Source organism: Spodoptera frugiperda, chromosome 21, assembly GCF_023101765.2.
Source record: "Spodoptera frugiperda isolate SF20-4 chromosome 21, AGI-APGP_CSIRO_Sfru_2.0, whole genome shotgun sequence".
NCBI classification, from domain to species: Eukaryota; Metazoa; Arthropoda; class Insecta; order Lepidoptera; family Noctuidae; genus Spodoptera; species Spodoptera frugiperda.
Genome location: NC_064232.1, coordinates 7632022 through 7656301, shown reverse-complemented (window position 1 = coordinate 7656301; position 24280 = coordinate 7632022). Strand labels below are relative to the sequence as shown.

At 43.5% G+C, this 24280-nt stretch overlaps 1 protein-coding gene across 1 annotated transcript; it reads left to right on the top strand.

Moving 5' to 3' along the window:
- Positions 1-104: 104 nt before the first annotated feature.
- Positions 105-24280, top strand: LOC118280337 (uncharacterized). The gene is made up of 10 exons (XM_050701908.1): positions 105-255; positions 5782-5968; positions 7106-7245; positions 7679-7816; positions 12245-12370; positions 13457-13549; positions 13893-14032; positions 21361-21453; positions 22275-22388; positions 23326-24280. Exons 1-10 carry the CDS (start codon positions 192-194, stop codon positions 24190-24192), a joined length of 1962 nt encoding a protein of 653 aa, XP_050557865.1. The 5' UTR covers positions 105-191; the 3' UTR covers positions 24193-24280.

The window sequence follows — 24280 nt, the reverse complement described above, 5'->3', positions numbered from 1 at the left end:
TCTTTAGACTTACTTATAATCTTGAATTATTCCTTGTTTATTCAGAAACTGGAAAATATCACGAAAATGTGACCACAAGTTCCCAATTCGTAAAATACCCAACGTCAATCGAAACGTAAATACCTAAAGAAACAAAAATGGCGTAATGTGTTGAATGTCAATAGTTGAAAATGTTTAAAAAGTAAATAAAAATGTTTTCGTTGTCCAATTGTTTGTTATCGTGTATTATTCCACTACTGTTTAGTACAAAAACATGTAAGTAGTAGTTCCGTAAGTGCTATTACACAATTGACGATGTGAAGTTTTCGTAAAAAATTTGGCATGCACGAAATTATTTTTTTGATTCAATACAGGTTTTTTAGCCTTGAAAGGTGTTTTGACCATGGTTGCTAGCTTTAGTTATCAATTAAGGACAAGGTTCGTGGCTAATCGCGGCTTGTGTATCTCAGGATGCATCAGGAAAAATGTTGTTCGTTTGCATAAAAAATTCGCGTTTTCCGAATTTTTGTCGTCTAATTTTGGGTAACGGTAACTCTGTAACATCGTTAGATGGACATCCTTTCTCTTTTGCTCCACTATCCTTTTTGTTTTGTTTATAGTAAATTCCTTTGACCCGAGACAAATGACACTATAACTGGTTTTTTTATAAACATTCAGAAACTTCCAATCTCCGCCAAATAATGCTGATTATTATATTGTTAATAACTAGGTTTTACACACGGCTTTGCCCACGTGAATTAGCCTATGTACTATTGCATTTATTTATTTATTTAATGCACTAACAACTACCATTGCAGATGCAATTCAATTCAATAAGTGTGGCCATCAGTCTTACTACATATTTCAGTATTTAATTCCTACTACATGACAAAATTTCAAGAAGATTTGTTGAGTAGATAAACCCCAAAGAAAGAGACAACAAACACACAAACAAACATACTTATTTTCCCATCTATAATATTAGTTGAATGAAACTACTTATAAAAATCTTTTCATACATAAAGATTGTATGAATCATATATAAGCACTTATTATCAATGGCTGAAACAGCTGAAGCCTACATAGATAAGAGAATATTAATATAATCTACATAGTGACACAGGCATGTTGCGACTTGTCCGACCATTTAACAACAAGATTGGCAGTGTAGTGACGGTACAGTAGAATACATTAATCACCGCCTCTACTCTTCCCACGGGTGGCATAATACCTAACTGAGGGCTTACTTATAAGACAGAAACTGGGCAGCGGCACTCTGTTAAGCTGAACCTTTTATACTGCAATTTCTAACCACTGTATTAAGAGCGATGGCATATAGTCCAGCTGTGGACTGCCCAGGGCTGTTGATGATGGTTGCCATGGCAACAAGAAGAAAATGAGGTTTTGTCCAATTGGAGGAATTGTCCAATTGCATATTACCTCCAAATCAGAAACATAAATACATACATACATAACCTCACGCCTGTCTCCCATGGGGTTAGGCAGAGACAATGGAACGCCAATTGCCAAACATAAATACCTAATGCTTATTTCTGTATATTATGAGATTCCAAGTTCACTCAGAGAGACAAATAGACCATGCGAGTGTTAATAAATAAGTTCTGTGTAGTGAAGGGAATGCAAATCTCACGAGATTGTGGCTGAAGTGAGATTGCATTTCCTAATCCTGTGTGTCAAAGTCAAAATTACTTATTCGACCAGGAAGGCACTTTTGAATGTCAAAACAAATATTATAATATTAGAAAAATCAAAATGTCTGTCTGTCAGTCCTCTAGTTACTCTATTTGCTCGTTCCAAAGTGTAGATTCCTATGGAGAAGAACGAGCAAGAAACTCCATAGGTTACTCCTTTTTAATCAGATTCATAATACAATACTTGCTTATGCTAAATGTTATACTATTATGCATAACATTAATTGTTTATGTGCATAATTACGTGCCTTTTATGTAGATATTAAAAGTTTAATTACAGCAATTACTGGCAAGTCACTGTTATTACAAGTATTGCAGCGCATACTTAAATGGAAAATGTTAATTATTTTATGGAGGATGTAATCTGTTGATAGTGCAATGATCATCTGCTGCGGTTTTTCTCAGATTTTTTTATCTTTCTTATATAATAGCAGTTTTAATCTTTACAATAGAGGCGGCTCTCTACAATGTATTTATAGTATACACTTCGAGCCTTATCATACTAGCGGTTTTTTTTTTAAAGAAACATTGCCCCACATTAGGATTTTCTCCTGTGTCGTGGGTGCGTTTACAGACATACAATTTCACATGCACATGACACCCAGATCCGAAACAACAATTTGTGGATCACACAAAGAGTTGCTCCGTGCGGGAATCGAACCCGCTACACGATGCATGGCAGCCAGTTGCCCAGCCACCGCGCCAACCGTGCAGGCTCTCTACAATGTATTCATAGTATACACTTCGAGCCTTATCATACTAGCGATTTGCGATCAGCTGCGGGCCGGGACGAGTGCGCAGCGAATGCGCCGCGAACAAGCCTCCCCAATGACTTCCAAATAGGCCGTTCCACTTTCGTCACGTGTTTCTAGCAAATTAATGACGTACAATACACTAAATACCAGTGTAGCCGCATTTGCGAACCCTTTTTAACCCCACTTCCCAAATAGGAGGAGGTTCTCAATAAGACTGTATGATTGTTTTAATTTTTTATAAATATTTGGTTGCAAATCAAAGTGGCATGTATCACGTCTTGCTGACAGCAAAATAGTACCTATATTAAAAATTGACTTAGGTAAGAAAAGCAATATTTTCTAATAGTAAATCACGTATTGTCAAGGAAATACGAATGTGAAACAACGCTTGCGTTGTGTGAGTGAGGTTACCGGAGGCCCAATTACCCCTTTTCCCAATCTTCCCAATCCCCAATAACCCTTAAATTCCTAACCCCCAAAAGGCCGGCAACGCACATGTATCTTTTAGGTTCTTTATAACTTTATAAACATCTTTACATTAGCTCAAAGATGTCCACTGCCTTACCTAGTCCTCTCCAATAGACTAAAAAGACAGAAAGAGACACCAGAGGCGTTACAAGTGCGTTGCCAGCCTTCTGGGGATTGGGAAATTAAAGGTTGTTGGGGAATCGGGGATTGGGAAGGGGGTAGTTAGGCCTCCGTCACACAAGGAAACACAACGCAAGCGTTGTGTCACGTCGGTTTTCTGTGAGGTCGTGGTATCACTCCGGTCGAGCCGGTCCATTCGTACCGAAGCATGACTCTCCCACACTTTTTTTAAGGGGAGAAAATCATCCAATTTCTTCTCCCGCCTTGGGTGAGGCGAGAGGGAGTGTCAGACTCTTACTGACTAAAAACAACCCGTTCCTACACCTGCTCTTCTAGCGGGAGCCCATGGTAGTCTGCTAGGTAGTCCTCAACTTCAAATCGAGTACACCTAATCCAAACCTACCAACTACCCAGTATAATGCAAACACAACTACGTACTAGGCATTACTCACACCACTTATCACAAACAATGTAACTAGGTAGGTATGTATAGCAATATACACCTGGGACGATAGCACATACTACAATACAAGCTACACAAACCAGTATAACCTGACCCATGTCTGTACTGAAGTATCAAACAAAGCGAGGTCATCATAAACTGGTTCTGTACAACACGTATGTGTCTGTAATACAATCTACTCACGACCAGTATACACTGACCCGTGTATCTACTGAAGTATCATACAATGCGAGGTCATTATAAACTGGTTCTGTTCAACACGTATGTGTGTGTAATACAAGCTAGTCACTACCAGTATAAACTGACCCGTGTTTGAACTGAAGGATCAAACAACGCGAGGTCATTATAAACTGGTTTATTAATAACACGTGTGTGTGTGTTATACAAGCTACTTACAAACCAGTATAACCTGACCCGTGTATGTACTGAAGTATCATACCAAGCGAGGTCACGATAAACTGGTTCTCTTCAACACGTATGTGTGTGTAATACAAGCTAATGACAACCAGTATAAACTGACACGTGTCTGTACTGAAGTATCATGTGAAGCGAGATCATCATAAACTGGTTATTAATGACACGTGTGTGTGTGTGTTTAGTGTTTAATTGTTGTGCAGTGCGAGTGTGTGAGTGTGTGAGTCAGCTTCATCTTGCATGTTATTAGTTTATGTTAGAATATTATAAGTCAAATGCAATTACGCGGCGTTGATTTTGATACAAAGTTTCAAGTCTAAAGTCCGAAATATCCGGAGCTGCGGACTCCGTAGCGGGTTTACCGGGACTCCGACTCGAAAAGCAGGAGTAGGAACGGGGTGGTTTTAGTCAGTATGAGTCTGACACTCCCTCTCTTCGCCCTTTGAAGACATGCGCCGCCCGTGAAACAACGCTTGCCTTGTGTTTCGTTGTGTGAATGAGGTTACCGTCCATCTTCCCAATCCCCGTTGGGGAATCGGCCCCAACGACCCTTAAATTCCTAACCCCCAAAAAGCCGGCAACGCACTTGTCACGCCTCTGGTGTTTCGGGTGTCCATGGGAGGCTTCGATTGCTTACCATCAGGTGATCCGTTTGAATACCATAAAAAAATGTTTAATTAGATATCGATCGTTCGTGCTTTTTTTCGTGGTGGAAACTGAGTCCTTGTTCCTAATCTTTATATATATAATTCTTCTGTACGTGTGTATGTCATGAACCGGGTAGACGGATTTTGAAAAACTGAGAATGGTTTAGATTCACAATTGGACAATGTTTTTTTAATTTTTTTAATTTATTAGTTTGTTGATTTTGAATGTTTTAGGTTCCGACGGACGGCGCTACCATCGCAGTTCAAATATTAATGACGTTAGATATTGTCCATTTGAATAATAATTTTCATCGGTCCAGAATGTTTTACCTTATTAAAAAAAGAATAAAATTTTCAAATTAACCCCGTAACAGCAACGTCTGTCGGGTCCGCTAGTATTATTTTGTGTATGTCCCCCAGGTTCGGGCGACCTGCCCGGGCCGTTGGCCCTTACGCGCCCGGCGAGCAGTAACGGACGTGGTGGTGCGGCGTGCGCGACCCTCACGCTGGTGTGCGAGCTGGCGGCGACGCCGCAGCCACGCCGCGCCTTACGTAACTACATAACGATAAACTGTGGCGACCTGTGAGTATACCACCACTTCATCATACGGTTTAACCTGCTGGTGTGCGAGCTCGCGGCGACGCCAAACGCTCGCCTACTACGTCTGGAACTTGAACGATAACTCCACTAGTGGCGACCTGTGAGTATACCACCACTCTTACATACATAACCTAGTAGTTTGCGCAGACGCAGTGATGTCGCGTGGCCTACTCTGTAAATCGACTTCCCATTTTCATAATATTAGTGTGTGCGAGCTAAAAGACTAAGCCATGTTTCAAATAGAACCAAGTGGCACGTAGTAACCAAGTATTGTATTGATACATAATCTGATTGAAAAAGCCGAGTAACTTATGGAGTTTCTGGCTGTTCCACCACTTCTACATAGGAATCTACACTTTGGAACGAGCAACATAGAGTCAACTAGAGGACTAACCGACAGACAGATATCGTTATTAATCTTATGTAATATTTGCTTTTAGACGTTCAAAAGTGCATTCCTGGTCCGCCATTTGAAATAAATGATTTTGAATTTGACTTTGACCAGTAGTTCTGAAGAAATTAGCGCGGTCAATAAAATGTTTCATAATGACATCACCCGTAGCGCTGGATGGACGTCAGTCTTCGCTATACTATACATATGAAATCTTTAGACCACTTCCAGGTTCGGGCGACCTGCCCGGTCCGTGGCTGGCGCTGTACGCGCCGGGCGAGCCGGAGTACACGGACGTGGTGGTGCGGCGCGTGCGCGACAACCTCACGCTGGTGTGCGAGCTGCGCGGCGACGCCGCAGCCACGCCGCGCATATACGTCTGGAACTACATGAACGATAACTCCACTAGTGGCGACCTGTGAGTATACCTGCACTTGTTTTTAGTAGTCTTATGCCCGAATACTCAAACGCTACTCAATTTTAAGACGCTCTCAAATGTAGTTCTGTCACTATCAATCTATACTAATATTATAAAGCTGAAGAGTTTGTTTGTTTGTTTGTTTGTTTGAACGCGCTAATCTCCAAAACTACTGGTCCGATTTGAATAGTTATTTTTGTGTTGGATAGCGCTTTTATCGAGGAAGGCTATAAAACATCACGCTATGACCAGTAGAAGCCAAGTAGAGCGGGTGAAACCGCGCGGAAGTAGCTAGTTCTTTATAAAATGACAGAGATAGCACGATATTTAAGTATGACTTTAAATTGAGTAGCGTTTGTGTATTCGGGCGTTAAGCAGGAACTGTAAGTATTGAAATTGAAAATCGTCTATTAGTCATGCCTCGTTTTTTTTTATGTTAAATGGGCCGACGTTTGGCCTCTATCTCACCTGATGGTAAGTGATGATGCGGCCTACGATGGAGCACGTCTGCCCATAAGCAACCTATTCACTCGGGCCTTGAAGACACCCAGGTTATACCCATCAGGAAACACAGACTCCGGCAAGGAGTTCCACTCCCTAGCAGTTCGCACAAGGAAGCTTGAAGCGAAGCGCTTCGTGCGTGTGGGTGGGATATCTACCATGAAGCGGTGGCGCTTCGCCGATTGTCTTGTGGTTCGATGATGGAAAGGACTAGGGGAATCATGTTTGCACTGCGCTAGCATTTTAGTCGGCTAGCGAATGTTTAGTAGCTCTCTCTCGGTTCGAGATTTTGGGAGAGAGCGAGAGATTTTAGCTACTATGCACTTGCTACTGGACTAAAATACTAGTGTAGTGCGAACAAGGCATTAGTCTTATTGTCATTTTAAAGTTACTACGAAACGTTTTTTGTTGGATGATTGAGTAAACGAGTAGATGGATGAACAATCACCTGATGGTAAGCATCAGTGCTGCCCATGTACACCAACATTAGAGAAGTTACATAAGTGAAAAACCACGCAATCGTAGTTTCACGCCGGTTTTCTGTGAAGTCACTCTTATCATTTTTCACTCTGGTCGTTGATCCGGCCCATTTGTCATAAAATATAGAAAATGTAAACCAGCTCCCTTTACTTGCAGGATCCTGAAGGGCGAGCCGAAGGGCCCGGCGCTGAACAGCACGCTGACGCGGCTGGAGCTGCAGGAGTCGGACAGCGGCCAGTACATGTGCTCCGCGCCGCCCTTCAGCGTCACCAAGTACATACTTGTGCAGACCCGGGGTAAGCTTTTGATAGTAGTTCTTTATACTTCTGTGTATTTCTAGAGTGTGATAGCGGAATGGATGCGTCTTATACCAGTGGTGGCCCGGAGGTTTAAGACGCTCACTACTCATGCATGCGGGTGGGGTTCCTACCAACCTAAACCTACCAACGTCAAGAATCAATGTGACTTTTACCTAGTTATATCTACTTTCTAAGATTATTTAGACATCGTGAGGTAACCTGGGCTTATAATTTCTGATTATAATTATAATTCTGAAATCGTCAACTCGCATTGAACGGTCACATAGTTTCACAGTTTAGCTATTACATCTTCGCAACATAGCTACATAGCACATCTCTGGTGGAAAAGTATGCTCAGTTGAAGAGTGTATAAGTAGGAGTGCCGCAGGGTAGTATCCTAGGTCCACTCCAATATGTATGTGATGCGTAGGTCCGCAGTACTGCCGTCGCGGCGCGTTCTGGTGCGGGTCGCGCTGCATCGCGGCGCAGTACGTGTGCGACGGGCGCCGCGACTGCGAGCGCAACGAGGACGAGGCACCGCACATCTGTCCCCCGCTCGGGTGCGCGCGTGAGTATATTGTATTATTACATCGCGGCGCAGTACGTGAGTATATTGTATTATTACATCGCGGCGCAGTACGTGAGTATATTGTATTATTACATCGCGGCGCAGTACGTGTGCGACGGGCGCCGCGACTGCGAGCGCAACGAGGACGAGGCACCGCACATCTGTCCCCCGCTCGGGTGCGCGCGTGAGTATATTGTATTATTACATCGCGGCGCAGTACGTGAGTATATTGTATTATTACATCGCGGCGCAGTACGTGAGTATATTGTATTATTACATCGCGGCGCAGTACGTGTGCGACGGGCGCCGCGACTGCGAGCGCAACGAGGACGAGGCACCGCACATCTGTCCCCCGCTCGGGTGCGCGCGTGAGTATATTGTATTATTACATCGCGGCGCAGTACGTGAGTATATTGTATTATTACATCGCGGCGCAGTACGTGAGTATATTGTATTATTACATCGCGGCGCAGTACGTGTGCGACGGGCGCCGCGACTGCGAGCGCAACGAGGACGAGGCACCGCACATCTGTCCCCCGCTCGGGTGCGCGCGTGAGTATATTGTATTATTACATCGCGGCGCAGTACGTGAGTATATTGTATTATTACATCGCGGCGCAGTACGTGTGCGACGGGCGCCGCGACTGCGAGCGCAACGAGGACGAGGCACCGCACATCTGTCCCCCGCTCGGGTGCGCGCGTGAGTATATTGTATTATTACATCGCGGCGCAGTACGTGAGTATATTGTATTATTACATCGCGGCGCAGTACGTGAGTATATTGTATTATTACATCGCGGCGCAGTACGTGTGCGACGGGCGCCGCGACTGCGAGCGCAACGAGGACGAGGCACCGCACATCTGTCCCCGCTCGGGTGCGCGCGTGAGTATATTGTATTATTACATCGCGGCGCAGTACGTGAGTATATTGTATTATTACATCGCGGCGCAGTACGTGAGTATATTGTATTATTACATCGCGGCGCAGTACGTGAGTATATTGTATTATTACATCGCGGCGCAGTACGTGTGCGACGGGCGCCGCGACTGCGAGCGCAACGAGGACGAGGCACCGCACATCTGTCCCCCGCTCGGGTGCGCGCGTGAGTATATTGTATTATTACATCGCGGCGCAGTACGTGAGTATATTGTATTATTACATCGCGGCGCAGTACGTGTGCGACGGGCGCCGCGACTGCGAGCGCAACGAGGACGAGGCACCGCACATCTGTCCCCCGCTCGGGTGCGCGCGTGAGTATATTGTATTATTACATCGCGGCGCAGTACGTGAGTATATTGTATTATTACATCGCGGCGCAGTACGTGTGCGACGGGCGCCGCGACTGCGAGCGCAACGAGGACGAGGCACCGCACATCTGTCCCCCGCTCGGGTGCGCGCGTGAGTATATTGTATTATTACATCGCGGCGCAGTACGTGAGTATATTGTATTATTACATCGCGGCGCAGTACGTGTGCGACGGGCGCCGCGACTGCGAGCGCAACGAGGACGAGGCACCGCACATCTGTCCCCCGCTCGGGTGCGCGCGTGAGTATATTGTATTATTACATCGCGGCGCAGTACGTGAGTATATTGTATTATTACATCGCGGCGCAGTACGTGTGCGACGGGCGCCGCGACTGCGAGCGCAACGAGGACGAGGCACCGCACATCTGTCCCCCGCTCGGGTGCGCGCGTGAGTATATTGTATTATTACATCGCGGCGCAGTACGTGAGTATATTGTATTATTACATCGCGGCGCAGTACGTGTGCGACGGGCGCCGCGACTGCGAGCGCAACGAGGACGAGGCACCGCACATCTGTCCCCCGCTCGGGTGCGCGCGTGAGTATATTGTATTATTACATCGCGGCGCAGTACGTGAGTATATTGTATTATTACATCGCGGCGCAGTACGTGTGCGACGGGCGCCGCGACTGCGAGCGCAACGAGGACGAGGCACCGCACATCTGTCCCCCGCTCGGGTGCGCGCGTGAGTATATTGTATTATTACATCGCGGCGCAGTACGTGAGTATATTGTATTATTACATCGCGGCGCAGTACGTGTGCGACGGGCGCCGCGACTGCGAGCGCAACGAGGACGAGGCACCGCACATCTGTCCCCCGCTCGGGTGCGCGCGTGAGTATATTGTATTATTACATCGCGGCGCAGTACGTGAGTATATTGTATTATTACATCGCGGCGCAGTACGTGAGTATATTGTATTATTACATCGCGGCGCAGTACGTGAGTATATTGTATTATTACATCGCGGCGCAGTACGTGTGCGACGGGCGCCGCGACTGCGAGCGCAACGAGGACGAGGCACCGCACATCTGTCCCCCGCTCGGGTGCGCGCGTGAGTATATTGTATTATTACATCGCGGCGCAGTACGTGAGTATATTGTATTATTACATCGCGGCGCAGTACGTGAGTATATTGTATTATTACATCGCGGCGCAGTACGTGAGTATATTGTATTATTACATCGCGGCGCAGTACGTGTGCGACGGGCGCCGCGACTGCGAGCGCAACGAGGACGAGGCACCGCACATCTGTCCCCCGCTCGGGTGCGCGCGTGAGTATATTGTATTATTACATCGCGGCGCAGTACGTGAGTATATTGTATTATTACATCGCGGCGCAGTACGTGTGCGACGGGCGCCGCGACTGCGAGCGCAACGAGGACGAGGCACCGCACATCTGTCCCCCGCTCGGGTGCGCGCGTGAGTATATTGTATTATTACATCGCGGCGCAGTACGTGAGTATATTGTATTATTACATCGCGGCGCAGTACGTGAGTATATTGTATTATTACATCGCGGCGCAGTACGTGAGTATATTGTATTATTACATCGCGGCGCAGTACGTGTGCGACGGGCGCCGCGACTGCGAGCGCAACGAGGACGAGGCACCGCACATCTGTCCCCCGCTCGGGTGCGCGCGTGAGTATATTGTATTATTACATCGCGGCGCAGTACGTGAGTATATTGTATTATTACATCGCGGCGCAGTACGTGTGCGACGGGCGCCGCGACTGCGAGCGCAACGAGGACGAGGCACCGCACATCTGTCCCCCGCTCGGGTGCGCGCGTGAGTATATTGTATTATTACATCGCGGCGCAGTACGTGAGTATATTGTATTATTACATCGCGGCGCAGTACGTGTGCGACGGGCGCCGCGACTGCGAGCGCAACGAGGACGAGGCACCGCACATCTGTCCCCCGCTCGGGTGCGCGCGTGAGTATATTGTATTATTACATCGCGGCGCAGTACGTGAGTATATTGTATTATTACATCGCGGCGCAGTACGTGTGCGACGGGCGCCGCGACTGCGAGCGCAACGAGGACGAGGCACCGCACATCTGTCCCCCGCTCGGGTGCGCGCGTGAGTATATTGTGCTACTGTTACATTTACAGTACTCTCAACGGATCTTGGCAGGTCTGAACTACGTGCAGAAGGCTGCGCAATAAGTCTTTTTTAGAACCAAATGGTGGCATGAGGCGAGGTGCGGGGGGCGGCGATCTAGGCTAGAGATTGACCATTTCTAAATACAATTGACCCTTTACACTTATTGCGCAGCCTTCTGCACGTAGTTCAGACCTGCCAAGATCCGTTGAGAGTACTGTACTATTTTAGGGAACAGAGAGTATCCGGAGCTGCGGATAACGTAAAAGGTTACCGGGACTCCGGCTCAAAGCAGGAGTAGGAACGGGGTGGTTTTTAGTCAGTAAGAGTCTGACACTCCCTCCCGCTTCACCCAAGGCGGGAGAAGTCATTGGATGATTTTCCCCCTCAAAAAAAAAGGGGAAGAGAGGGAGTAAATGATGTCATGCATGTCCCTGGGACGTTGGACTTCAGTGTTCCGGTGTTTGCATGGTTGTATCTACTGTAGTTGCACAGGAGTTGCAGCGGTATGGGAGGCTGCGACGGGCTTGCCCCATATAAAAACGCATCGGACGGATCGCATCAAACGGATTAATTTTTCAGACTGCATCCACTAGACCACCACGGATGAGGCCCATTAGGGCTGATGCCCGATCCGGAGCTGCAGACAATGTAAAAGGATATTAGCAGGAGTATTAGCAATCGCATTGCCGATACCATTTTCACTCAGATTTTTGACATCGGCATTCCGTGTGACGTCATCGGTACACTTCGCATGTAGGCATTGTCGATGAGTGGTCCGTACGATGTGGATGTGAATCAGTGGACGCAGTTGTATTATACAAGACAAACTAAAATCGGATGATGATGCGGCCTACGATGGAGTACGTCTGCCTATAAGCAACCTATACCTACCAACACAGACTCCGGCAAGGAGTTCAACTCCCTAGCAGTTCGCACAAGGAAGTGGGTGGGACATATATTACCATTAATATACCGTGATTTTTAATTAACATATCTTTCTATTCCACAATCAGGTAGCGACAAGTTGAACTGCTCGTCGGGTCGCTGTATCTCGGAGTCGGCGTGCTGCCGGTCCGCCAGCGCGCTGTGTCCGCAGCCGTCCTGCTGCGACGAGCATCCGCGGTACTCCCGACTCGAAGGTACGGGAGCATCATCGTATTTTATCATAATAAAGGGTCCATTCACACAGACCGGCTCGCAGAACATCGGCGCACATTTTTCTTTTCACACAGGAGTCGGTCGCAGCGGAGTCGCCAATTATTTCACATATACCGGCTGAAAGCGACGCAATCGATGTTGGTCGGCTGCACGATCGAAAAAATACGCGATCCGGTCCGATCGGAGCTGGTCAACTTATGTTATTCACACCAAGCACATTCAAACATAATTAATGACAAAAGCAGTGCTAATTCTGCTCTGCTTTCCGAGTCAGTCTGTGTGAACGAACCCTAAGTCGGTAAACAGATAGACGGATCACCTGATGGTAAGCAATCGCCGCCTGGTCGCCGCTCATGGACACTTGAAACACTAGAGGCGTTACAAGTGCGTGGGTTTTTGGGGGTTAGGAATTTAAGGGTTGTTGGGGAATCGGGGATTGAAAAGATCGGCTAGGGGGGTAATTGGGGCTCCGGTAACCTCATGTATACAACGAAACAACGAGGGTAGTTTCACGTCGGTATACTGTGAGGCCGTGGTATCACTCCGGTCTTCGGTGGGAGTATTTTATACTAAAATGATAATACTGACAAATTATGGAATTGGATTGGTTTGTGATTCTAGTAAAAGACGTTATTCGCAACAGACTGTCTTTTATTTTTATAACAATTGACATAGATAGATACACAGTTTCTACAAAACGATAAGAGATGGCGCTACTATGTACTAATTAGATATTTTGTTACAACATTATATTGTTATAACAATGACCAGGGGCCTTAGTCTGCTATTACAATTGTGTCAGAATGGTCGATCACTGAGCAGTGCAAGAGGGACGGAGCTATAAAACCTACATAGCTGCATCCCTCTTGCACTGCTCAATGATCGACCATTCTGACACAATTGTAATAGCAGACTTAAGGCCCCAGAAGAATAGACGTTGCTCGGATACGTCAGCGTCAGAGCCGGGCCAGCAGTGCCGAAGCATGGCTCATCATCAACTTACAATAGTGTTGTAATATAACCAAGTGTTATGTAATGTAATGTTATGTTATATTGTATTGTGGCAGGGTACGTGGACGTGGAGTATCCGCCCCTGTTCGAGGACCGGCACGCGGGCGACGACTACGGCTTCATACAGTCCACCATCTACACCGTCACCGGTACGTACTACACTTTGTAAATAAATACAGCACGAATGCAGCCTATTATTATGGGCCCCGGTTTGACTTGATACTAGTTGAGTGTCTTCGAACGGTTTATAACTGTCAACAGACATATTTTTTTTTTAATTTTAGTTATATTAGTGTGTTATTTAAATTATTTTTAAAATTTTGAATTATATTTGTGTTATTTGAAAAAGTTGTCTAAAATAAATGGCTTTTTTGACAGAAATTGTATAGAATTAATGTAAAAAATTACGCAGAATTCTAAGATACATATCTTTAAAAACATTTTTGACCGATATCTTATTTTGGTTATCAAAATATGCGCGTTATGTTGCAGCATGCGCCCTAATCTTCATGATAGCAGTAGTCCTGCTGGTGTCCGCGCTGTGCAAGATGCACATGAAGCGCAACGCGCTGCGCAGCTATGCACACGCAGACAGAGCCACCAGGCATCATTATAACATGCAGTATGCACAGGTAACACTATACTATCTACTAACTAGTGTTTTTATTATCGTGGGGGCTCCGGGGCAGATCTATTAAGAGGACCCGGTGCCCCTCACAAGAGTTGAGGGTAGCCACCGGGTGGTTTTAGTTAGGTAAAAATCCCACATTCCCTAGTCTTTTATCCCCAAAATCATAGGCGTCTTCAGAAGGTTTCATCCCGTCATCAAAAAAAAAGTCGGTAAACGAGCAAACGTATCACCTGATGGTAAGCAATCGCCGCCGGGTCACCGTCCATGGACACCAGAGGCGTTACAAATGCGTTGCAGGCTTTTTGGGGAGTTAGAAATTTAAGGGTTGTTTGGGGAATCGAGGATTGGGAAGATTGAGAAGGGGGTAATTGGTTGTCCGATAACTCACTCACACTCCGGTCGAGCCGGCCCAGCAGTGCCAAGCATGGTAAACCCACACTTAAGATGCTAGAGACGCCACACTTAAGAGCTGTGCTATCTATGATTATGTTTATAACCATTTTATTAATTCACATGAACCGTCTATAAGTGTCCACTGTCCACTGCTGCCCAAAGGCCTCTTCTCACACGGAGGTCATTAATCGAGCATTAATCACCACGCTTGCTCAATGCAGGTTGATAATCTCAAATTTATAACCAGAAATTATATATCAGTAGGTCTACTCCGGTTCTCGAATCCAAAGTTTCGTTTAATCTTCGGCCGTAGGTTTTATTGATTTACTAATAGAATTACTTGAAATAACGTTTTATTTTTAATTTCATATCAAAACCTATTTATTTATCTTTATTTCATTCGTTCATTTTTGTTCACGAAAGTTCGCAATAAATAGAATTGTAGTATGCAATCTGTGAAGTTTTTTCGTTCGTTCGTTGAATTAGAGTAGGCCAACAGACTTAAATTAATGTTCTCAGTTTGCCCGATCCCTTGCATTGATTCGGATCACTGATCCGGATAATTATATTTTTAACATTATAATTGTTTAAGCAAAGTACCTTCTACTTACAAATAAATTAACGTAGCTGTAGATAGTCATACATACAGTCCACTTAAACTACCTGTCAAGTACATGTCAGTTGTGAATAAATCTTCGCGACAATCACACGTCTATTTTTTCAAAAAAACCCTGCTAAACCAAACACAACCTTAACGCCACAAACATATGGTCCTAAATCGAACCGGATTAAAGTGATCGGCCGACCCAGGTGCGAGCGATCGCCGTGAGTGAGAACAATAACATTCCTAAGCGATAAGGATTTTTTCTGAGAAGTGGTTTAGAAACTAATTAGTGAATTCAAATAAATAGACTTTAATACGTGTTACGAACTTAGAAAACGCATAATTACGGTGAACTTTCCTGCTTAGTGAGATAATTTGTGTTTCTTGTGGAGCGGCACAAATATACAACGATGGAGGATATGATTATGTATCAAAATGAGCTTCTAGAAAACTTAAGGAAGACTGAAAAAAACTATAAGAAATCGCCGAAAGACAGAATTAAACGACCTTATTTAGAAACAAGGTTGGACTTATTAGAGGAACTATGGAAGGAGTTTAAGGAGGGTCACAAGTGTATCATTATAAAAATGGCTGACGAGGAAAGACAAGACCCTTACTTTGAGCAAGATATTTATGAGGTATTTGAAGAAATATACATAAACTATAAATCAGCATTAAGAGAAGCTCTTCAGCCTTTTTTAGAAGAATCAAAATTTCAACCTGCTTTATCTCAATCCTCTTCAATAAACGACGTGCAAGATTTTAAGAATCGAGGAATAAGGTTGCCTAATATACAAATACCCACATTCACGGGAAAGTACGAGGAGTGGCAACCATTCTACGACCTGTTCCGGACTCTAATTCACGATAATGAACATCTATCACGTGTACAGAAGCTGCATTACCTAAAAAGCAACTTATCTGGAGAACCTGAGGCACTGTTACGTAACTTCTCCATAACAGATGCAAATTATGATGAGGCCTGGAATCAATTAATAAAACGTTACAATAATACGAGGTTCAACTGCAACGCAATTATGAAGATATTGTTTACGCAAAAACCTGTGCAGTCGGAATCGGCTAGTTTAATTAAACAACTAGTGGACACAACTGCGACATGTTTAAAGGCGTTGAAGAACATGGGTTTGCAGACTGATACCTGGGATATGGTAACTACCTACTTAGTTGTGTCGAAGTTAGATTCTGAATCTATAAAGTTATGGGAACAACAAATTAGTGCAACATGTAATAACGACATACCCACATGGTCAGAATTAAGAGATTTTTTAGAAGCAAGGTTCAGAGCTTTAGAAATGATAGAAAGTACTAAAGTTAAAACATTGCAACCCAAAGTAATAACTAAACCTAAGGTTTTCCATTCAAACGTAACCAGCAGCGACGGAAAAAGGCCCGAAACAAAATGTGTGTTGTGTAGTGGTGACCATTACATATACTCCTGCAAAAAGTTTGGAAATAAGTCTCCAAATGAACGACAAGAGTTTGTACAGACGAACAAGTTATGCTTCAATTGCTTGGCGCCTACACACTCCGTGAGCAAGTGTCGTCAGTCAACGTGTTGTAGAAAGTGTGGACGGCGGCATCACACCCTTCTGCACTTCGAGAGAGGGCAGCAGAACGAGAAACCGAAGGAAGGTGAAACTTCAACTGCAGGTATAGAGATCGACAAGTCTACAGGTACGCCTACTTCTTTATCTAATAATGAGCATATTGTGACCAACTTTTCCAGTGAACATATAAAATCAAATAGTGTCCTATTAGCTACAGCTAACGTGTTAGTAGATAATAAGAATGGTTTCAAATACGTTGTGAGAGCTTTGTTAGACCAAGGGTCACAAGCTTCATTTGTTACAGAGGCAACAGTACAGTTATTAAATCTTCCTCGTAGATCAGTGAGTGGTTGGGTGTCAGGTGTAGGAGAGAGGCAAACTAAAATCAAACACAGGGTCACACTTTACATCAAATCATGTCATAATCCCAATGCATCAGTACGAGTGGAGGCATATGTATTGCGTTCACTAACAACAATGCTACCTACTACTAATTTAGGTATCCCTGAGTGGTCAGATTTAAAGGATTTGGAACTGGCTGACCCAGGATTTGCAACACCAGGGAGAATAGATATTCTCCTTGGAGCTGAGGTTTACAGCGAAGTCTTGTTAGACGGCGTTATCAAACATCCTGTGAGTAGCCTACTAGCACAAAACACAATTTTAGGTTGGGTTCTGTCAGGAAGGATGTCACGAGAATGCATTTCAGCAGAGAAGAACGTCACCAGCTTGCATGTTCAGCTTAAAGAAGATGAGATACTTAAGATGTTTTGGGAGTTAGAAAACGAGCCAAACACCATACAAAAGAGATTTTCTAAGGATGAAGAAAGATGTGAAGAGTATTACAAGGCTACAACGGTCAGAGACAAGGACGGAAGATATGTAGTAAGATTGCCATTCAGAAACGATAACCCACAAGTTCAAGCTGATGGACTGAGGGAAATAGCTGCTAAAAGGTTTGAGATCCTAGAGAAGAAATTCGCAAAACATTGCAAACTTCATGAAGAATACAGTAAGGTTATGAAGGAATACATTAATCTTAATCACATGATTGAAGTGGAACCTGCAGTAGTTAATAATTCTAAAGCGGTGTATTTACCTCACCATGGCGTAATAAGAGAAGACAAAGATACGACGAAACTTCGGGTAGTGTTTGACGCTTCGTGTAAGGGCATCAATCATGTCTCCTTAAACGACAATTTGCTCGTGGGTCCTAAGCTGCAACAAGACTTACGTCATATACTAATGAGATGGAGGACACATAAAATTTGTATTACGGCAGATGTAATAAAAATGTATAGAATGGTGCGTGTTGCAGAGGAAGACACCGACTATCAAAGATTATTATGGAGACCAACAACTAATGAGGAAATTAAACATTACAAACTGACGAGATTGACCTGTGGTACTGCATGTGCACCATACCTTGCAGTGAAATCACTACAGAGATTGGCAGATGATGAAAAATCAACATTTCCAGCTGCTGCTAAAATAACAAAAACAGATTTCTACATGGATGATCTACTGTCAGGATGTGAAACAGAGGATGAAGCTGTTAGTATTTACAATGACATGAACAAACTTTTGAACTTAGGAGGATTCGAGCTACAAAAATGGAGTAGCAATAATGAGAACGTGTTAAAATATATGGGTACGAATAAAAGAGATGATCATGAACTGCCTCTTAAGGTCAACAGTTTAGTTAAAGTACTAGGAGTTAATTGGAATCGAAACGCTGACAGTTTTGTATATTCTCTCAACTTAGCTGAAACAAAGGAATCGATAACTAAACGACGTGTTCTTTCTGATGTTGCAAGGCTATATGATCCCCTAGGGTGGATAGCTCCTGTTGTTGTTCTAGCAAAAATAATGATACAGAAGTTATGGAAAACAGGACTAGGATGGGACGACACCATTGGTGGAGAGCTGCTAGCAGAATGGTTGCACTTTAGAGAGAATTTAGCTCACATTAAATATATTTCTATACCAAGGTGGTTAAAATGTTCCCACACATCGACAATAGAGTTGCACGTCTTCGCAGACGCGTCACAGGCAGCATATGGGGCAGCAGTTTATATTCGAGTAGTCGAGGGAAACAGAGTTTACGTCAGTTTAATATCAGCAAAAACAAAGGTTGCTCCTATTGAAAAACAATTATCTATTCCGAGATTGGAACTCTGTGGTGCTACACTAGCAGCCAAACTGATTTTCGAGACAGCGCAAGTAATGAATATAGCTAAGGAAAATTTACACGCGTGGACAGACTCGACCATAGTTCTAGCTTGGTTAAAGGGTGGGGCGAGTCGATGGAACACATTTGTCAGCAATCGAGTCTCTGAGATACTAAACATTCTGGATTATGAGCAATGGGGTCATGTGACAACAGAAACAAACCCGGCTGATTACGCTTCAAGAAGCTTACATGCATCAGAGTTGATAACTAACTCACAGTGGTGGAACGGCCCAGACTGGTTGTCTACACTAGACCTGAACATGAATTTAGTGGATGTCGAGGATACACAAGAAGAAGAGAAAGCCAGAGTTTTCACTGCTTTATTGAATACCGAAGAGGAATTAATTTGGACTAAGTTCTCTAACTTACAGAAAATGTTGAGAGTAATTTCATACTGTAGAAGATGGTTAAATGTAAAGTTAAATAAAAACAAGGTTAAATATAATACTAAATTTATTACATCGCAAGAAATTAATGAAACTCTAAATAATTGTATTAAACAAATTCAAGGCATAGAATTTAATCAAGAAATCAAGCAGTTAAAATCTCAAGGCAGTGTCCTCAAAAGAAGCAAACTACGCAATCTTTGTCCCATTATAGATGATAATGGCATTTTAAGAGTTGGCGGACGTATTCAACAGTCACAAGTTACGTACGACACTAGACATCCTATAATTTTACCTTCTAAGAGTCATCTTAGTAGACTAATAATAAAAGATGCTCATCAGAAAACAATGCATGGTGGACCACAAGTAATGCTAAATTACTTGAGATCAAAGTACTGGATATTACGAGCTAAGAATCAAGTAAAAGGATATTACCGAGAATGTACAACGTGTATTAGATATGCAAAAAACAATGCGGTACAGTTGATGGGCCAACTACCAGAGGTACGAGTAAAACCTAGCAGACCTTTTCGATCAGCTGGTGTAGATTATGCAGGACCCATTAATATCAGATTTTCTCCAGGCAGAGGAGCCAAATCTTACAAGGGCTATATTTGCCTCTTCATTTGCATGGTAACACGTGCTGTACACCTGGAAGCTGTCACCGATCTAACTTCTAAGGGATTCATCGCTGCTTTCAGGCGCTTTACGGCCAGACGAGGACATTGTCGGGACCTTTTTAGTGATAATGGCACTAACTTTGTGGGAGCAGACAAGCAGCTACGAGATAATTATGTTTGATAAGGCCAGATCTTCTATTGCTAGCGAGATAGCAGAACTGTTAACTCTAGAACGTACTACGTGGCATTTTATCCCTCCACATGCACCTAATTTTGGGGGCTTGTGGGAGGCTGGGGTACGCAGTACAAAAACACATCTCATGAAAGTAATTGGGAATAGTACACTCACCTACGAGGAACTTTCCACTGTGTTGGCACAAATTGAAGCTTGCTTAAATTCGCGACCAATTTCAATTTTAAGTGATGACCCCCATGACCCTCTTCCCCTGACACCAGGTCACTTCCTGGTTGGCGAACCTTTATTAAACCTATCAGATGAGAATTATACACCTTGTAAGCATATTACGAATCTCGAACGATGGAGATTAGTCCAAAAAATGGTCAACGATTTCTGGAAAAGATGGTATAAAGAATATCTTGTTAATCTTAATAAAATATATAAATGGAACACAAAGCAAATTGAGCCAGAAATCGATGACATAGTTATCCTAAAGGACGATAATGTCCCACCTAGTAAGTGGATATTAGGACGAGTAATTCAAAAACATGTTGGTCCCGATAATCTTACTCGCGTTGTATCAATTAGATGTAAGAACAGTGTATTAAAACGTCCTGTAAATAAAATATGTGTCTTAACAAAATAAGCTTAGAATTAGTGATAACTACTCTTTGTAAAACTTAATATAATGTGTACCTAATTATTAAAACTAACTACTTAGAACTAAGAAAACTAAAATTATAACTTACCGTGAACCTTGTGTCTATTACCTTACCTATTTAATGATGTTTATCAAATGTTATGTAATTGAAATAGATTTACTAACCTATTATTGATAGACTAGTTTTGAAAGCATTACATACATAGATAAGTGACTCATCAAAACAGCTGTGTAAGATATTATTCCGACCCTCTCATATTTGTATAATAACTTGTAATTCTTATATTTACAGTGATACTATTATGTTGTTAGAGTTGTCGATATTTCCTAGGTACTAGTTATTTGTATATTGTTATGAAACTTACCTTATCACCTCAAGTTATATACCGTTGTTATTCTTTACTTAATTTAAATGGTAGTCATACCTATAATTTTGTAAACTTATATTAAAGAACTGCGTTCTTTGGGGGGCGGAATGTTTAAGCAAAGTACCTTCTACTTACAAATAAATTAACGTAGCTATAGATAATCATACATACAGTCCACTTAAACTACCTGTCAAGTACATGTCAGTTGTGAATAAATCTTCGCGACAATCACACGTCTATTTTTTCAAAAAAACCCTGCTAAACCAAACACAACCTTAACGCCATAAACAATAGTAATATTGTTATTGTAACTTGCAGACGCACCGCTTCCCCCCCTGCTACGAAGCGTCCCGCCTGCTGGAGCAGGACGCGAGGGATGACTCCGCGCCACACGACGTCAGGCCCACACAGGTATTTATATTAAACTAGTGTTTGCCACCGCCTTCGCCCGCATTCCCGTGGGATACAAAGTAGCCTTTTTTTTTGAGGGGGAAAATCATCCAATGACTTCTCCCGCCTTGGGCGAGGCGAGAGGGAGTGTCAGACTCTTACTGACTAAAAATCAACCCGTTCCTACTCCTGCTTTTCGAGCCGGAGCCCCGGTAAACCCGCTAGGTAGTCCGCAGCTCCGGATCAATACAAAGTAGCCTAACACCCGAATACTCAAACGCTACTCAATTTTAAGTTGTATTTAAATATCGTGCTATCTCTGTCATTTTATAAAGAATTGATAGTGACAGAACTACACTTGAGAGCGTCTTAAAATTGAGTAGCGTTTGAGTATTCGGGCGTAAGTGTTATTCCAGATCGTAATCTACCCCTGTTCCAAATTTCATCCAGATCCCTTCAGCCGTTTTGACGTGATTGAGTAACAAACATACATACATACTAAACTTTCACATGTATAATATACAGAATGTAAACTAACAGAGGGCGTTCCTTTAAACTCATTAATCTATATCATTAATACATTAAAATAAAAATATCAGCATAGAAAAATAACCAATTAATTGCAACGTTGCCTTTCTTGTATTTCTTTTACGTATCGATTTAAATTTTTAGGTGAATATTTATATACATATGTATTTAATAAAATAAAATTGTTTTGTTTTTGTATGGTAATATTTTTTAGCATGTATGGATGCTATACTATTGCGGGTTAATAGGTACGCCCTCTGATAGTTAACATACTGTATGAAAGATGTATCATTACCTGATGTTTCCGTCTGCAGTGTGGCACGGAGTGTCCCCCGGTGGAGCCGGTGGCGGAGCCCGACGCCGGCCCCGAGCGGGGGAGCTTCGGCCTCGCGCGACTCTCCGCTATATTCTCCTCCAGATACAGACAGGTGAGACATACAGACATACATACATACATATATAGGGTGACTGGTAATTAGTGAACGATATTTAAACACGTGATTGTACTCATGGTTACAAACAACTTTCCCGAAGATGTAATGTGAGAGAGCCATGCTTCGGCACGAATGTGCCGGCTCGACCGGAGTGATACCACGGCCTCACAGAAAACCGACGTGAAACAACGCTTGCGTTGTGTTTCGTTGTGTGAGTAAGGTTACCGGAGGCCCAATTCCCCCCTTCCCAATCTTCCCCATCCCCATTTCCGAACAACAACCCTTAAATTCCTAACTCCCAAAAAGCCGGCAACGCACTTGTAACGCCTTTGATGTTTCAAGTGTCCATGGGCAGCGGCGATTGCTTACCATCAGGTAATACGTCTGCTCGATTACCGGCGTGGTTCATAAAAAAAGAAACTTATTTTGTATACTCATTAGTTTTATTTTTATCACAATAACAAAGTAAAGTTCCAAAATACCTACCTAGTTACTAGTCTTCCTATAACGCGGGCGCCTCGCTGCTAACAGCTGATCATGCGAAAGCACGCGCGCGATATTTTGTTGTTTTGTTATTGTGATAAAAATAAAACTAATGAGTATACAACAATAGTTTCTTTGACAAAGTTGTTTGTAATCATGAGTACAATCACGTGTTTAAATATCGTTCACTAATTACCGGTCACCCTATACATGCATCTATAGTTTACATACATATCTTCTATATACTAATATTATAAAGCTGAAAGGTTTGTTTGAACGTGCTAATCTCCGGAACTACTGGTCCGATTTTAATATTTTTTTTTGTGTTGAATAGTGCATTTATCGAGGAAGGAGGCTATAAAACATCACGCTACGACTAATAGGAACCAAGTAGAGCGGGTGAAACCGCGCGGAAGTAGCTAGTACTAAAACATACGTCTCTCCTCAGGTACCAACACAAAGCGACGTAGAACTAACGAACGTACGCTCAACGTCACTAAACAACTCCCCAACCAGGAATCGAACCCTGGACAACTATCGGAGCCCGACATTCTGCGATCTAAACGCATCAGAGTTCTATTTCACGAACCCGGAAACTGGCGACATCGCGCGAGATTTAAACTACATGGCGCGACCAGTTGACTACATGCGACGAAACTCGAATAGCACTTTGGAACGGGTTATAGACCAACTGGACCGGCAACGCTTGACTCTGCAACTAGGTAGGTTCCAACTGACCATTCCCAGGTTCGGACGCCGGGCCGAGACCGACAGGCGGCCAGACACGCCCAATGTAGCTGAGATCAACATAGATGATCTAGACTTTGTCCGGATGACATCACATGATACTTATACCCTAAATGGTAGGACTATAAGGCTTTTGGGGGCCAATTTTGAAAACTACCCCGTATTACCGGATGGGACAAGACCTCCCCCCTACAATGAGGCTATGAGGTGCAAATTCTTCGGCCCTCCTCCCGAGTATTTGAGCCGGGAGGGCCTCAACTCAAGAGTGGATGAAGAAGCAAGAACCAATGTTGAAATGCCTCCCTGTTATGATGATTTGGGCGATGGAGCTAGTTCCTCAAACAATAACGGGGAATCGAACCTCAACACGGTGAGGGACAGAGCCATAGCGGCCCCGTCGACAACGGAAAATAACGATAACGTTAATAATAACGCTAGCACGTCGCAAGCAACGGTTGTTGAAACCGTTGACGCGAATATGAACGTTGCTAGTATAAGCTCTATCATAAATAACTTGCCCGCTATAGATAGTGATGTGAACGCTAACGATACAACCGTTAACTGTTAATAACTGGTAACTGGTTTTGTGAAAACCGTTATTGCGGATAACGGTTTTTGTGAAAACGTTATAACTGATAACGGTTTTTGTGAAAACG

Coding starts and splice junctions, on each gene's coding strand:
- LOC118280337 (XM_050701908.1), top strand. CDS start 192: ATGTTTTCGTTGTCCAATTGTTTGTTATCGTGTATTATTCCACTACTG. Junction 13,550..13,892: donor CACCATCTACACCGTCACCG/GTACGTACTACA, acceptor GTTATGTTGCAG/CATGCGCCCTAATCTTCATG. Junction 14,033..21,360: donor ATAACATGCAGTATGCACAG/GTAACACTATAC, acceptor TGTAACTTGCAG/ACGCACCGCTTCCCCCCCTG.